The sequence below is a fragment of the Hermetia illucens genome, chromosome 3 (assembly GCF_905115235.1).
Source record: "Hermetia illucens chromosome 3, iHerIll2.2.curated.20191125, whole genome shotgun sequence".
Classification (NCBI taxonomy): domain Eukaryota; kingdom Metazoa; phylum Arthropoda; class Insecta; order Diptera; family Stratiomyidae; genus Hermetia; species Hermetia illucens.
In genome coordinates, this window is record NC_051851.1 from 90,182,768 (window position 1) to 90,198,624 (window position 15,857).

At 42.7% G+C, this 15,857-nt stretch overlaps 1 protein-coding gene across 2 annotated transcripts in view; it reads left to right on the plus strand.

Annotated features, from left to right (window-relative positions):
- Nucleotides 1-15,857, plus strand: part of LOC119652359 (dynein beta chain, ciliary) — a 155,248-nt gene that overhangs the window by 104,724 nt on the left and 34,667 nt on the right. For both annotated transcript variants that reach the window (XM_038056444.1, XM_038056445.1), the window contains exons 23-26: nt 1,424-2,505; nt 2,804-3,389; nt 3,452-3,700; nt 12,155-12,631. In XM_038056444.1, coding sequence (XP_037912372.1) covers nt 1,424-2,505; nt 2,804-3,389; nt 3,452-3,700; nt 12,155-12,631 — 2,394 coding nt within the window. The remainder of the gene's footprint in view (nt 1-1,423; nt 2,506-2,803; nt 3,390-3,451; nt 3,701-12,154; nt 12,632-15,857) is intronic.

Genomic DNA, 15,857 nt, shown 5'->3' on the forward strand with positions numbered 1-15,857 from the left:
TTCGTAAATCTAGGAAGCATGGTTTCTGGCAACGGGGGCACCGAAGCGCCTCCGCTGTATTGCCTAAAATCTGGAAATGCAGCCTCAACACCAAGATCAAGTCGATACTGTTCTGTGCTAATGTCCTTCCAGTTTACTATGTGGGAGTAGCATATAGAAAGTGAGCACGACTGTTACACTAAAGCTTCAAGTCGTCGTCAACACTTGTCTGTGAGGTCGCATAGTTAGGCTGGCCTGATACCATTTCGAAAAAAATCTTCGCCAGCGTAGAGGCCAGTTGTCCGTGGACGAGTTGATCAAATGGCGAAAGTGGCAGTGTGCAGATCACACATTAAATGCAACATTTCAATGCGTAGTGGAATCCAGAAAGCGATCAACGAATTGATTGGCTCAGGAATACATGGCGCAAAACAGCTTTTCGGGAACCATATAAAGATCTGAGATGTTGGACTGGTTGGATGACGTAACGATGAAGAATTTGTACGGCATAACAGATAACCAAATGCCTTTGAAAACCAAGAAAGATTTCTCCATGTTTACCAAGAGAACGCTTTGTGTATTATATCTGAAAACTTATATGAGTGCGCGATGGCTTTACTTGTACTTGTTCATGTTACTGACATTTGACGTTCCAAACAGGAGTGACTGCATTTTACAAGGCGATCTAAGAGGAAATGTGAATAACACAGAATTTTTGACGTATCACCCGAATGAAACAGGCTCTATCACTGACAATGCCAGCGACCTGCCGAGAACTAAGCAATTTCAATATCTCGGATCAGGGCTAGACAATGGTGAATGTGCTGATTGGAACTCACTTGCTAAGATTGGTCTCTGCATCGAAGTTAATGGGAAACGACCGAAAGACCAGTCGAAACAAAGATGATTTCATACGCTAGGTTGTAATTTGAGAACCTCTTGACTCCACCCAAATCAAGTCAAGGCGACCCCGGTTCTGAACAGGACAAAGACTAAAGAAGGAGAAGACTCACACTGAAAGTATTTGGGTGCAACAACTTTGTCGGGTAGGTAGTTTCTAAGTGTGGGTTCTTTAAATCCTGGATATATTCATATATTCGGTGGAAACATTTACACCCCATTGTGCACTTATAAGGACCCACCCCCACTCCATCCAGTTCCAACCTATTCCCAAAATGTCGTGTCAATACACAACAGTCGCAGGCAGTGAACTGATTTTAATAAGAGTTTGTTTTCCACAAATCCTTGGAAACAAGATATTTTAATAATTTTAGGAGACAATGAAACAATTTTACGAGACATTTCTCACGGGCAAAATGGCTTTTTACGCATTTATAAAAAGATACAACGCCGCCAATCTTTTGCAGCGCTGGCTACATTGTAACATTCTTGTTTTTTTCAGAAAATCTCAAAAATGTGCATTATATTTTACTTCGTTTTGCAGAATGTCATCATTCCAACGCCAGAAACAACAAAGCACATATTCTTTCTACAACTCCTCATCTCCAAGGGATATCCTGTATTATTAATGGGAAATTCCGGATCGGGAAAAAATTCTATCTTACGGCTCCTTTTCAATAATTTTCACGATAAACTGACTGTCCAAAAGACACATTTCAATTTCTACACTTCCGCAGAAATGTTTCAACGAATCCTGGACACACCTCTTGAGAAAATATCTGGGCGTTCATTTGGCCCTAGAAGAAACAAGAACCTGTTATATTTTATTAATGATCTAAATATGGCTGAAGTGGATGCCTACGGAACCACACAGCCTCACACCATTATAAGACAATATATGGACTATCGTCAGTGGTACGACAAAACGAAACTCATGCTCAAGGATATCAAAAATTGCCAATTTGCCGCCTGCATGAACCCAACAGCAGGATCTTTCACCATTGACCCTCGTCTGCAACGCCATTTTTTCGTTTTCGCTGTAAACCATTCAAATGATGATGTACTATGCAACATCTACTCCTCAATATTTACTCATCACATCGAAAATCCCCTGTACAATTTTACAAAGGAAGTGAAAGCGATTGCACCGACTCTCGTTCTAGCTGGAATCGCATTACATCGACGGATAGAAAACACATTCCTTCCGACAGCGATAAAATTTCATTACATTTTCAACCTTCGAGATATGACCAATATCTTCCAAGGACTCCTACTTTCCCGACCCAGTTCCTGCCCTAAACCGAATGACCTAATTCGATTCTACGTGCATGAGGCCCATCGAGTTTACAGGGACCGATTTCTAGAAAGTAACGACATAAAGTCCTTTAACACCATCATCCGAGATACTTTCAAGAAATACGTGGACGAGTTCGATGAAGAATTCGTTTTTGCAGAACCTCTTGTATTTTGTCACTTCGCTCAGTCGCTGCTGGATCAAAAATACATGGTTGTGAAGTCATGGAGTCAACTGTTGGAGATACTAGTGGAAGCACAGAAAGGGTATAGTGAATCAATCGGCTACATGAACCTGGTTCTGTTCGAAGATGCTATCAAACATATTTGCAGGTGAGAATAATAATCCGTAGAAGGTTGAAATTGGATGTTGATTCCTTCATCCATTATCAATGTTTTCCTATGATGACACCAAAGTTGTTTACTATCGCCATTGCAAAAAAGGTCGATGCATGCAGTTTTAGTAATGCAGACGAATTACCTAACCGGCTAAACGCTAATTTCGAATAGCACCTATTTAGGCTATTATGTAATTCGTCCATGTTGCCGTTATATGTCGTAGTAAATTACACATATAATCCTGAATAGGCAGCGAACAAGCCTTGACATCCTCTCTGCTTTATTGGAACAGGATAAATCGAATTTTGGAAAGTCCACATGGGAATGCTCTGCTAATTGGAGTCGGTGGATCCGGGAAGCAAGCACTCTCCCGTTTGGCAGCCTTCATCTCATCACTCACTACATTTCAAATTCAGTTGAAACGTGGCTACAGTTTGCAGGACATGCGAACGGATATCGCCGAACTATACATGAAAGTGGGCATTAAAAATGTGTGGACTATGTTCCTGCTGTCGGACTCACACATTCTCGATGAGGCTCATCTAACATTTATCAGCGATATCTTCGCTTCTGGTGAAATCCCGGACCTGTTCAACGACGATCAAATTGACAGTATTATGAATGGCGTTCGTAATGAACTGAAACAGATGAACAGCTCGGATGACCAGGAAAGCTGCTACAAATTTTTTATCGAGAAAGTGCGGCGAATGCTCAAAATAGTTTTGTGCTTCTCCCCGGCAGGAGCCACCCTCCGAACACGGGCACGGAAATTCCCTGCAATAATTAATCGGACATATGTGGACTGGTTCCACGAGTGGCCGAAATCTGCTCTGGAGTCTGTTTCCCAAAAATTCCTATCAGAAATTGAAATCCTTCCGGTAAGTTGAAACTTTTTAAATAAAGCCAATATTTGAGTTTGGAATGCTGCCTCAATTTGCAGACACAACTCATCAGTTCGGCATCACTATACATGGCATACGTCCACAGCACGGTGAACATGATGTCAAGGGCATTCCTACAAAATGAAAAACGATATAACTACACCACTCCGAAAACATTTCTGGAGTTTATAGCACTCTACTCGAAACTTGTGACCACCAAGACCGTCGAGCTGGTAAACAGAATTGAGCGCTTGGAAAATGGAATGGCCAAGTTGGCGGATTGTAGCAAACAAGTCGATATATTACAGGTACGTGAGGAATTGAAACTTTATCCGAAACATTTAGCTCGTAATGATTCTATCAAAATTTGGTCACCTAGCAAATTACTATTATTCCATTCGATAAATCTCTGAAGTTTAAAGGAAGAAAATACTCTGTCCCATTCCCTCTATGGAGCTGAATTCTTCGTAGAATAAAATCTACTTTTCTGCGACTACGTGAATTGGAAGAAAACTTTTTTACGAAGTATAATACGGAGGGACGTAAATGCGGAGCTTCTCTCCAAGCGACTTGCACTAGTGTGATCGCTGTGTCTGAAATGATTGAGCCCTCATTTAGCTGTGTGGCTATAAACTAACAAACATTGAATGTCTCTGGAAAGTTAAATCATCTTGTTACTCCGTGTTTGTCTAGAAGTAGTACAATCCAGAAAAATAGAAAATATAAACCGAGAAAATAAAAGAAGGAACCTCGAGGGTTGACTAAAAAAACCCGGTACAAATGGTTAACTTACTAACCAACAATACTAAAACGAACGCCCTTGGAACTCACCAGTCCGATATATCCCTAACGTATCGTTCAGGTTCTTTATTAAGAAATTCCGGCATAAAGCAGTTTCGAAAAGGAAAGAAGTGAGCAAATTATAATTTGGTCTTGATTATGCTCGCTTGGAAAACAATCGTTTCTACTTTATCAGTCTAAAGGCAAGCCTGCTTCAAAATTGGATTTATTTAGCTTACAGGAGATGATTGGCTAGAACTACTAAGCCAAACACTATATATTATTATGGAACCATCATCCGAATATGTGGCAACTTCAGCCGAAAATAACAAGTGTACTAAGCGTAGTTGCAGATCAAAATTTCCATCCGGGTTAGTTATGGCCAAAGACAAGAGGAGAGCTATCTCAAAACACATATTTTGGGTAGCCGCAAGAATTTGTGTAAAATCCACGGAAAACTAAACAGGAAATAGGACAAGTAAAACATCCTACCGCCCTTTGTTGCAACAAGGATTCGTGGAGCATTTCCCGCAATACGCAATACATTGATTTAATTTTATAACACTTAGCACTCGAAAGAAAGACCGAATGCGTCTGAAGAACTGATCGAACTTGCTCGTGGCTGGTTGAACATCTCACACTGACGCACTGCGGGCAACAGTTTCAGTTTTCGCTAAAGCACTCTTCTTCTCCATCGGGCCGAAGCCTTCGAAGAGCCATAAACAGCTTGAAGCACTGCGGTAGTTTTAGGACAGGCAACTGGGTAAGAAGGAAGTCAGTTCATTTATTCTATCGATTATGCCAATGTTTTTGACAGCGTCCCGCGCACCACGCTAATCGATGTTTTACGTCTGAAACGCATTCATCCGAAACTAATAAAGTTTTCGGCTACAGTCATAGAAGAGTGGCATACCACCTTGTTAGTGGCTCATCTGAGGGTACCACAAACTGCAACCCACTCACATATAGAGAGACGTTTCCCAAAGGGATTCATTGAGCCTCCTTTGGTTTTGTATACCACTGACTACTAAATGATATTACATGGCATGGGTTTGTAATAAAATATTTCGTAAGTGCTTGTTGCGAGCTGGCACAATTGATGTACTTAGATGACATCAGTTTGTAAGCTGACCAGCTTAGAAGTCATATTTCGCCAATTTAGATGGTATTTGCTGATAGTGTCGAATCTAAGCCAATCGCAAAAGTCATCACATCGCAGACTTCTACAAGATCGTAGGAATTCTACAAGAAGTCTACGCTCCAGTCGTCGATTTGAAGGATGCGCTACCGTCCGAATTCCTGCCACCTGGAAACTTGTGCTGAAATCGTATCTCCCGGGGCAGAATAAAATAAGTGCACTTAATGTGTTCGCAGCCCTTTCGCTGGTATATGAATACGAAATATTTCCGTGGACGAATATCGATCCGGAAAATGTGCAGCGGCGGGCACAGACTATTATGCCCAAGTTCCTAATGCATAATCTAAATTCTGCTGTGGAACTGATGAACCTGTCTTGAAACTTCGTAACAGGGATATGGCTGACAGGGCTGCACCACATCAACGCAAGTCGGCTCGTTATTCGCCCGTTTTTATGATAAGGAGCATGGGCGTCCCTTGCTTGCTACCGTTAGTGAGGCAGATTGTGGGCTGACCCCACTTTACTTCAAGGATTAAGCTTTCAACCCTCTAAATGGACTGAAGTTAGACCAGGAGTGGATCAACGATTAGAGGTGAAGACAATACACCGAGAACATGTGAATTGTTTCTGGCACCCATCTTGTGATCTAGATTTGTCGAAGAGATGGCTGTGTACTGGGAGGGTCTTTGCAGAGACGGAAAGATTTATGTGTGCCATTCAGATGAAAGAGCAGGTGGAGAACAACTAATACGGGATGTATAGTTAGGCATTAGCTATTGCTATCCCTCACAGAAGTAGTCCTGAGTGGAAATACTATATACTATTGGCAAGTTTATGAGAATGTGTTCATTTTAGTTGATTAATCTTGTCATTTATAGATAAGCTCTTGAAGTCACGTTGTTTAATAAAGGTTTTCGCGTACACGGAATTAACGTTTCTCAATCTAGGAAACCATACTTGTTGAAAAATATCGATATCAAAAGTGCACTACACACTACTTTCTATATCCATACTTTATAATTCCAATTGTAGCTCGGAAGACTTGTTAATTACCCACGGCTATTTATTGAATCTCAAGCTGATCTCAGTTTGACCTCAATATGTTTCCATCTAACTGTATTGTCAGGTATTTTACTTCCTTAAATTAACCGCTAAAATTCAATTCTTCATTGTGAAGACGAGATGATTACACGTCACTTCATTAGCTTTAATTCTGTGGTGGGCCAACCATTACTCAACGTCACTCTAAAAATGCTGAGATGCAGCACTTGGATTCGAATCTATGCGGACAATCGCCTTATCATCGAAAAGGATAGATGTAAAGATTTACAGTACAATCTATCAAGTAGCAGGATTTAAGATCCATCGTCGGAATTATCTTGCATATTTGAGAGGATTCTCATGGTCCCTAAACATTGATGCTGCAATAAAGCCATCTTTGGTCTACATACCACCTGGTGCTAGTTGGGAAGAGTTCTAACTTATGCAGTGTATAGGTCGAACTTTCTACTGCTACTTGCTATTTTGCAACCATTCATTTGTTGATCATATGCTGTCCGCTACAGCCTTAAAATCGAGATATTAGTGAGGGCTTCTTTAATGTCGGAGAGAAACTAAACCTCACTGTTACATTGGCGCCAAACTTCCTCCGAGGACTTGATGATAGAATTCCTTGTCTGTCCTCCAGCAACATGCAGTGTCCACATTTCACTTTTGTTCATATTGGCAACACAACTCGCAATGCTTGGTTAGCAAACACTGCTTATCTTTTGTATCCGAATATCGCAGTTCAAATCTCATTGCATCATGGCTCAATTTCGAATACCAGTCATAGTTTACCTTCTTCTCCACGTATTTCTGTTCAATGTTGCTATTATGGGGAATAGCAAAATCAATAACATACATAAAGCTCCCACCACACACCCACCTGTTCTACAATAGGCGGGCTGCTCAGACGGGTGAATTTCGAGTCGTGATGAGTTCTGCTGCGCTACTTTGGTGTGGTGCTCGAGTGAATCTCCGCTAACCGGGTCCACACTACCCCACCCGCAGCTGATACTAGGTTGCAGCGGCAAAACCCCACTCCTGGCCCGCCAGTTCTAAGAACGCACATCAAATCTCATGCGTCGTGCACCTCTCTTCCCCGAGATCTCAGCCCCCAGACATGGAAACGAAAGAAGTGCTTCCCTCTGTTTAATACTTAATATGGACTCTCATATGGTGGCTGCAGAGAGTTCGGGAAAGCCAAGCCTCCAGCCAAGACAAATGTGCAGACATTCAGGTCCTTGCGGGTGTTAGCCTTCGTCGCAAAATTACGGTAAGGCGGGGGTAATTTTAGTTTGACCACGATATCCCGGAGCAAGCGCAAAAAACCAGTGGTGGAAAGGGCTGACTGGTATCAAACACTGGATCGCTGGGGAGTTTCAAATTCTCCTCGTATACTAGTTCGGCTGAGCTGGTGGCAAACTCTTCCTGATCGGCTGTACGAAGTAAAATAAAAGACATGACTTACGACCACGAAGAGCCATCGTGTTCCAGCGGCCTTCAGTGTCCTATGCCAGCGTTCCTGCATCCCATTGGATTGTGGGTGGAACGCAGTCATCCGGTGGCGGTTGAAACCCACGAGTTTACCTAAGTCCGAGAACAGGATAGACTCCAATTGCATTTCTTGTCAGTTATGACTTCCGCTGGAACTCGAAAGGGTGGGATCCATTCTCGGCAAAAAGCCTCGGCGCACGATTGTGCAGGAATTTCGGCCAGAGGTATTGCCTCAGAATTATGGGGCAATTTTTGAAACTATGCGAATAACGCAAGGGACCAATGATGTCGATGTGGATCGTGTGAAAATGCTTGGTAGACCGAGGGATTGAGCCCTTTTTTCTGTACATGCTTGGTGGCTTTTCACTTCTGGTATTTCTGAGATGCGATGAACTGTCTGGCCCAGGAGTTAACATCCTTATTCATTCTTATTCAAGTGACCAGTTAATTCGTTGTACTGATGTGGGGTGTGGATGCGCAAGATTGTGTACTGTATGGAATACATCCTTGCTAAAAGTGGCCGAAATATATAGTCAAGGTCCCTTTTCAGAGGTCTCGCAGAGGAGGCTGAGCCAAAAAGGGGAAGCTCCTGAAATTTGTATTCGGGGTTATCACTGAGGCTCTGAAGCACTACGTCATCTTTCTGCGCCTCGGCAATTGCTGAAAAACCGAACATGGCAGAGAGTTTGACCTCTAAAAGGCATGATAAAGCGCCTGTAACTACATTGTCCTTACCGGCCACGTACTGGATGTCTGAAGTAAACTGACTAATGAAGTTCAGGTGCCGTAGTTGGCAAGAGGATGTTTTGTCGGCTTCTACTTAAAAGCGGAAGTAAGAGGCATGCGCTCCGTGAACATTTTGATTGACATGTACGCAGCTAATAGCTAACTATTCACTTGTTCACTATTCAATTGTTTGGAAAAGAAGCTCAATGGCTGCCAGCTTCGGTCCACCTTTCGGTGAATGGATGGCCTCTGTAGACCACGGAATCACGGGTGAGCCTTTGGTATTGGATGCAGACAAGTAGGAGTTGAGGAGCGCTTGATGTTGTGCGACTTTGGGCAAGAAACCACGATAGAAGTTTAACATGCCCAAAAATCTTCGCAGATCCATGACTGTTTAAGTTTGTGGGGAGTCTGTGATGGCCTGAGCCTTGCCTGGATCCTCATGGATTCCCTCAGGAGAAATCATGTGGCCTAAAAACTTCAGCTGCTATTGGATTTTTCAACGTGAAGTATAAAACCAGCCTCAAGGAGACGTTGACAAATTTATTCGAGCTGTTCCAAATGCTCAAACTCAGAAGAGGAAGCAACCAAAACACATTCAAGTGCATGAGACAAAAGTAGGGGTTTCGTAAAACAGAGAGGAGTAGAGAGGAACCTCTGAAAAGTTTGCGCGGCGTTACACATACCAAAAGGTATCCGTGTGAGCTCAAAGAGTCCGAAAAGTGTGCATGTTGCCATTTTCGGAATATCTTTTAAAGCCACAAGGATTTTATGGTACCCCTTGGTGGCGGAAACACGACATTTACCGAAGCTGTGCCCAAGGTAGTGGATGAGTGGTATGGGGTAGCGGTTTGGAATAATCTGAACATTCAGACATCTGTAATACCCACATGTTCTGCATTCACCAGTGAGCTTTGGGACCATGTGTAACGGAGAAAGCCATTTGATGATCGGTAAGTAACCTGCTTTAAAAGTATAACAAATTCTTCCTTAGCAACAGCTTCTGGAGTAGTAATGGAAGCAGCTTCGGAAAAATAGGGTAGCAAGTATTGCGGATGTGGTGCTGTACATCATGCTTAGTTGGCTTCAAGGGAATACTTTCGGTGGTTATGCTGCTATATTTTGCGAAGGTCGACTATTTCTTCAAAAATGATAGAAACCTGACAGTTTAGCAGGTGACAAATTTTCCTGAAGACCGAGCGAGGTTACGGGGTATATAAGAGACTTCTTCTCCACATACAATAGTAATCCTTAGTGGAATAGGAAATCTAAACCTAATATGGGATTGCTGATATCCGCTATAACAAGATGCCATGAAACCTTCGTCCAATTCCTGGAGTTATAACCGCTTACCTGTACACGTAAGTGTGTATAGGAGGAGTTTGTCGCCGCTTGTTTGAGTTTGATACCGGGTGGAGTGAGACGTCTGCACCTGTGTCGACCAGGTAATGGCGCTTGCTCAAAGGATCATAGACGGTTAGGTAGTGTGGAGCTGCGTTCTAGGTAGCCGTCAGCAGAGCTCCCAACGAGTTTATTTTTTTGATGCCGTGAACGTGCGCCAGCTGGTACACTTCTTTGCCTTATTGGCAAAATGCAGCAGTAATAGCGAATTGCAGGACACGTTGATGCCCTCGACTCCCGACTACCCGATCGCCATTTCGATTGGCGAACCGCAGACGAGGTCGGGACATACCTCCCGAACGCAAAATTCCCACTGTTGCCGCCAGCTTAGACACGGTAACCGCGAGGTAATTTGGCCCGTGGATCGCGCATGAACCTCGTGGATCTTGCCGGCGGTGCTCGCTAACACTTCCAAAGACCCAGAGACGGCAAGGCGAAGATTAGTTGTGTGTTCCGGGTTTCCGGGAGTCGCTACAACTACAGCGGCGACCTTGTCGCTGCCCAACTCCTTCATCTAAGGTGAACTTCGTCAGCAAGTGATTCATGGTGCGTTTCAGCTTTGAGTAAGAACTCTCAAAGGTCAACGACGAGCACAATCGTGCGGAGGTACTGAAGGCGCTCGCGTATTGCGAATTAGCCGAATTACCGTTGAGAAAACGAAGAATCCTCCGAGCTCACAACCAGTTGAAAATATGACCAGAACAGAAAATTTGACAACACCAAAGCGGAACCACTGTTAATAGCAGGATGAGGAACGAGGAGAACTAGGAGAGCGCGAGAGGCACAGCTTGGCCAACTTCGTCTTTAAAAAACTTTGCCCCGTCTTGCAGATAATTTCTCCTATCTCGGGTCGAAAACACAACTGATAACAGCACTGACGGTGACATCTTCACACAGTTGTTAACAGTCAATACAGCCTTTTTCAGCTTACAAAAACTGTCCCATTCGAAACGTCTTACCATTAAAACTTTTACTGTACCAGACAATACCCTTGCTAGTTCCCATGTGTTCCTTGGAGATCTGGTTTGTTAGAAAATCAATGCGTACTCTCAGCCGTTCGAGAGAAGCGATATTGGTGGTCCTGCCTCAGATGGAGCGGTGGCGTAGGCCAGGATACCAGCCTTATTGATAGCGGATTGCCGGCACCTGGAAAAAACGGAATCTTTGGAGTTCTTTTAGTTTTATGACTATGATAATGATGATGTTGTAACTGGTACTTATGCATCATATGTATAAGTTTCGTTCAATTGAAATGCCATCATCTATTTACCCGCACTTCTTCAAGACAAAGCAAAACCAATACAAAGATTGCTAGAAAACTTCAGCTTTCAACAGTAATAAGGCCAGTTCGCCGTACAAGAATATGATGCACATTCATTACAGTGAACTGTGGAAAAATCTTCTAATCTATTTCTTTTTTCTATTGAAAGAAAGCAGAATGTAAAATGTGCTTGACTATGAAAGTAGAAAGCTGCTTTCTCTCTAGAAAATATGACTGAATCCCTTATTTTTTTACCTTCCTCAGCCGATATCAAGCTGGCTGGACATACAGCTAGTATTGTCGAAAGTGATGGTAATAATATGTTTATTTGTATCCTGAATGTTCACAGAATAGTTACTTTGAAGTCTAACACAGGTGACGCTCAACTCTAATATAAATTATATACCCGCTGATATTATGCATTGATATCTATCATTTATCACCGCATTGTTTCTTTACAAAATAAAGCTTTCTGTAGGTCATAAAACCATCCCCAAGTTTATCAGCTTTTATCACCCACAATGTCAGTATTAAAACATAAACATTAAATTGGTGAAAAGTGATCATACAGCAGAAGAAAACCAACATCCCTACCAACTGTCAGCCCGAGCAATTTCGAAGACCTGAATTATAGTACTTAACCGATATAGATACACATTTCTACTAAGATCGAAAAAGTTGACTAACGGTTTCATCCAGGGCAGAGGCAGATTTTTTGACCGAGTACTTTCCGAGATTTGCCCCTGTGTCTTATCCTCCGAATATAAGTCCTGCGATGGTCATTTGTACGTGGCATTATACTCATCTAACTGTTGTGGTTATCATTCGCACAGCTTAATTGTAATGTAGCTATAACGTCGCAAATAAATTATACGAGTATATTTAATATTTGCTTTCTCTCCCTAAAACTAATTCCAGGACCAACTCACAATTCAAATCGCAACCCTGAATGCGAAAAATGAAGCTGCCGACAAGCTCATCGTTATAATTGGTGCTGAAAGTGAAAAAGTGCAACGTGAAAGGATGATGGTATACGAAGAAGAACGTCGGGTCCGCATAATTGAAGAGGATATTTCCATCAAAACGAAAATGTGCGAAGATGATCTTCGAAAAGCTGAGCCTGCACTCGTTGCGGCCCAAGCAGCCCTAAACACTCTCAACAAAACCAATTTAACCGAGCTAAAATCCTTTGGATCTCCACCGAAGGCCGTGGTAAACGTCTGTGCAGCTGTAATGGTTTTACTAGCACCAAACGGGAAAATTCCACGAGACCGCGGTTGGCGTGCAGCGAAGTTAATGATGGGTAAAGTTGATCAATTTCTAAACGATCTACTTAACTATGATAAGGATAATATCCCACCGAATGTCATTGAAGTGCTGGAAGAGTATTTAAAGGTAAGAGATCATTTTCATTACTGCTCTTTAACAATTAAACTCTTGGTGATTTACAAGATATGTAAAGAATCTAGATTTGAATTTCCTGAGACGTATGTATATGTCTGTATTCCTTCACCAGATTCCAAAACTGTCTCGATGTTGCCGTCGATCACATTCACCCATGGCGGTGCAATGGTCCAGCTGATTGAGTCCCCCCCGCGTTTTCATTTCCACTCCCTCGAATCTCGTTTTTATTGTGAACACTTGTATCCATCATTATTGACGAACCGGCATCAGAAACAATTCCTAGTACCTTAGGCAACCGATTCGTATCTCAATAAAAGCCTCTCGTCAACCCCGATACCTCCACCTATGAAAAGATTCTTTGCAGGATTTGCAGTGAATTAAAAAATAACCGCGACTTTACAAAACTGACACTTGCTTAAAGAGCAAACAAGTCGAGAAACCAGAAGCTCGGCGCTTCAAGTACTGAAGGCTTTGTGTTTGTCTTATATAAATTAGCTCGTAATGTATATGCGGAAATCCAACTATCCACTTTTGGTGATACTGACATTCAATCTCTAAGATTGCATTAAATTTGCACAGAAGCGAGAACTTTGACCTATTATAACTTTAGTAATGGTGCGATTTCCACTAAACTTGATGCTTTATGTTACAGCCTCTACTTCTTTTTCACCCCTTGTCCCGTTTATAAGCGGGGTCGGCTCGTCGTGGTCGCCCTCGCCATTTGGCCCCATCAAATGCCTGATCTGAATCCAATCGGGATTAATCCAGCGTATCAAGCCACGTTGTTTTGGTCTGCCTTTTAGTAGTTTACCATTGAGGTTCGATCATGGCAAGTGAATTCTGGTTTGCGTGAATTACGTGATCATACCATCCAAGGCGCTTCTCCCGCAGTTTTCGCACGGTCGGTGTAACTCCATATCGATCTCGGATATCCTCATTTTGGATGTGATCAAAACGCGTCACGCTACAAGTCCAACTCAACTTTTTCGTCTCCATTACCGCAAGGTGCCGTTCATTGTCTTTTATAGTCGACCAATACTCAGAACCATAGAAAGTGATAGAACGGAATACATTGCGGTAAATTTTAGATTTGAAACGTTCGTTGATACGTCGATCACAAAGAACACCAGTTGTGGAACGCCACTTTATCCAGATTGCGTTACTGCGTGAAGCAATTTCATAACTCAGTTTTCCTTTGGCGGATAGCGTTGACCCGAGGTATTTTAATCGCTCAGTTCTGGGCATATCACTGCCGCTGACAGTGATTGTGCCTGTTTCATGAGGGTCGGTCGACAAAAATTCAGTTTTATTTATTTTATTCATTCATTTATTCAATCTAAGGCCGTGTTGCATGAGGCGATCATTCCATTTCTGGACAAGTTGCTCGAGATCATTTTTGCTATGTGATGCTAGGAAAACATCATCTGCATAAAACAGTGTATAGTGCGCTAAACGTTAGATGTTCCGTGTGATAGTATCCATAACAAGAACAAAGAAGAGTTTTTGGTATGGCGCTTCCTTGATGAACACCAACAGAGACACGAAGCGATTTTGATACACCCGACACACTTCAAACTTTACTATTCGGATCGTGGTACAGCAGTTGAACCCAACGCACGAGTTCTTCTGGCACTAAGTGTTGTCGTAAAGTATACCAGATAAGTTCGTCTGCTACACAGTTAAACGCTTTCTCCAGATCCAGAAAAGCAATGTAAAGAGTTTGATGCTTCTCACGGTGTTTCTCCTTGAGTAACCGTTCACAATTCTTGACAAATCCGGCTTGATTCACGGTTATTTCAATGATTTCGCGAATACGGTTGTGAAGAATGCGTTCAAAAATCTTCATGGTATAGGAAAGTAAGCGGATCGGACGGTAGTTTGAACATTCTGCTGGACTACCTTGCTTTTTCCATATTGGAACAGTGGTACTGTTTGGGAGTCTCCTAATAGAGCGCAGATCGCACCCAAGTCCAGCCAAGTATTTAACTTGGCGCGCTTATCCCTCGGGAGCGATGGAGTCCTGGCCCTTTATCCCTCGCTGTCGAGTAAAGCTGCGGAAAGGACAAAGTTAGGGTTTTACCAATTGTTTTGGAAGTTCCAGCGGTTCCAATAGAGGCACAAACACTCTTCTCTGGTTTCACTAATACTTTATTGAACTTTTAATAATATACTAATTTTGCTTATCTACCACTAACTTTCTAACTATCCTAGCTATTCGATCGCTCGTTTACTCTCGATTACTCCAAACTTAATATCCAAAAAGAACTCCGTATCCGATAAAAAAGACTCCGAACACGACTCCAAAAGAACTCCAACACGACTCGACTCCAACACATTTCCGCCTCGCAGCAGTTTTAATACGTGAAGTCCATTAGCAGCAACCCGGAACTTAAGTTTGTTCGAAAGGTAAAATCAAAACAAAAACTGTATACACAACAGTCAACCGTTGGGCGATGTCGTCGGAATATTCCCATATGCTATGGTGCTGGTGACGACATCGCTCAGTAGCAAGCCGGAACACGGAATCGCTTGCATTTTGCACATTAGCACATGTGCATGTTGTGCATTAGCACATGGGCAAGGTTGCTGTTGTTTATTGTGATACTTGATCAGTCAGCAACGTACGCTGACCTTGCAGCAATCACTGCCGATGATTGCTGACGCTGTTGATGCGGACTTACGCGATCGATTGCTTGTGGGAAATCGCTTAAACAGGTAATTTCTTGCCAGTCAGATGGTATTCTGCCTTCCTGATTAACCTGATTAAAGAATTCACTGAGCCACAGTCCCAGGTCTTGGCTTTCCAGACCTCAGATGCGATGTCGTCAGGTCCTGTGGCTTTCCCCGATTTCATTGGGTACAGCCTCTACTACTACTGATTAATGATTCTGGTATGAACTTGATGGAGGTTTGCAGCCAATTACTGGAAAAATTATGGTAAATTTCGAAAACTAGACACATAGTAACAGCTTTTGTTTTGGGTAGCTTCTGAGAATGTGTCCGTGATAACTTTGCAGCTCCGCATTAACCCCTTTGGAAAGTACTAATCGAGACCCATTCGGTGGAAAGAAAGTTACATCCCTCTTTCGCATGTATGGGGACCATGCCCCCTTAAGTTGAACATAGAATGATGAAGAACTGGCCAGGGGTCAGATGTGGCCCCGCGTTTCATCTCGGGAACTGCAGGGTGAAGTTCGTGAGTGCCAAGAAAGGCAGA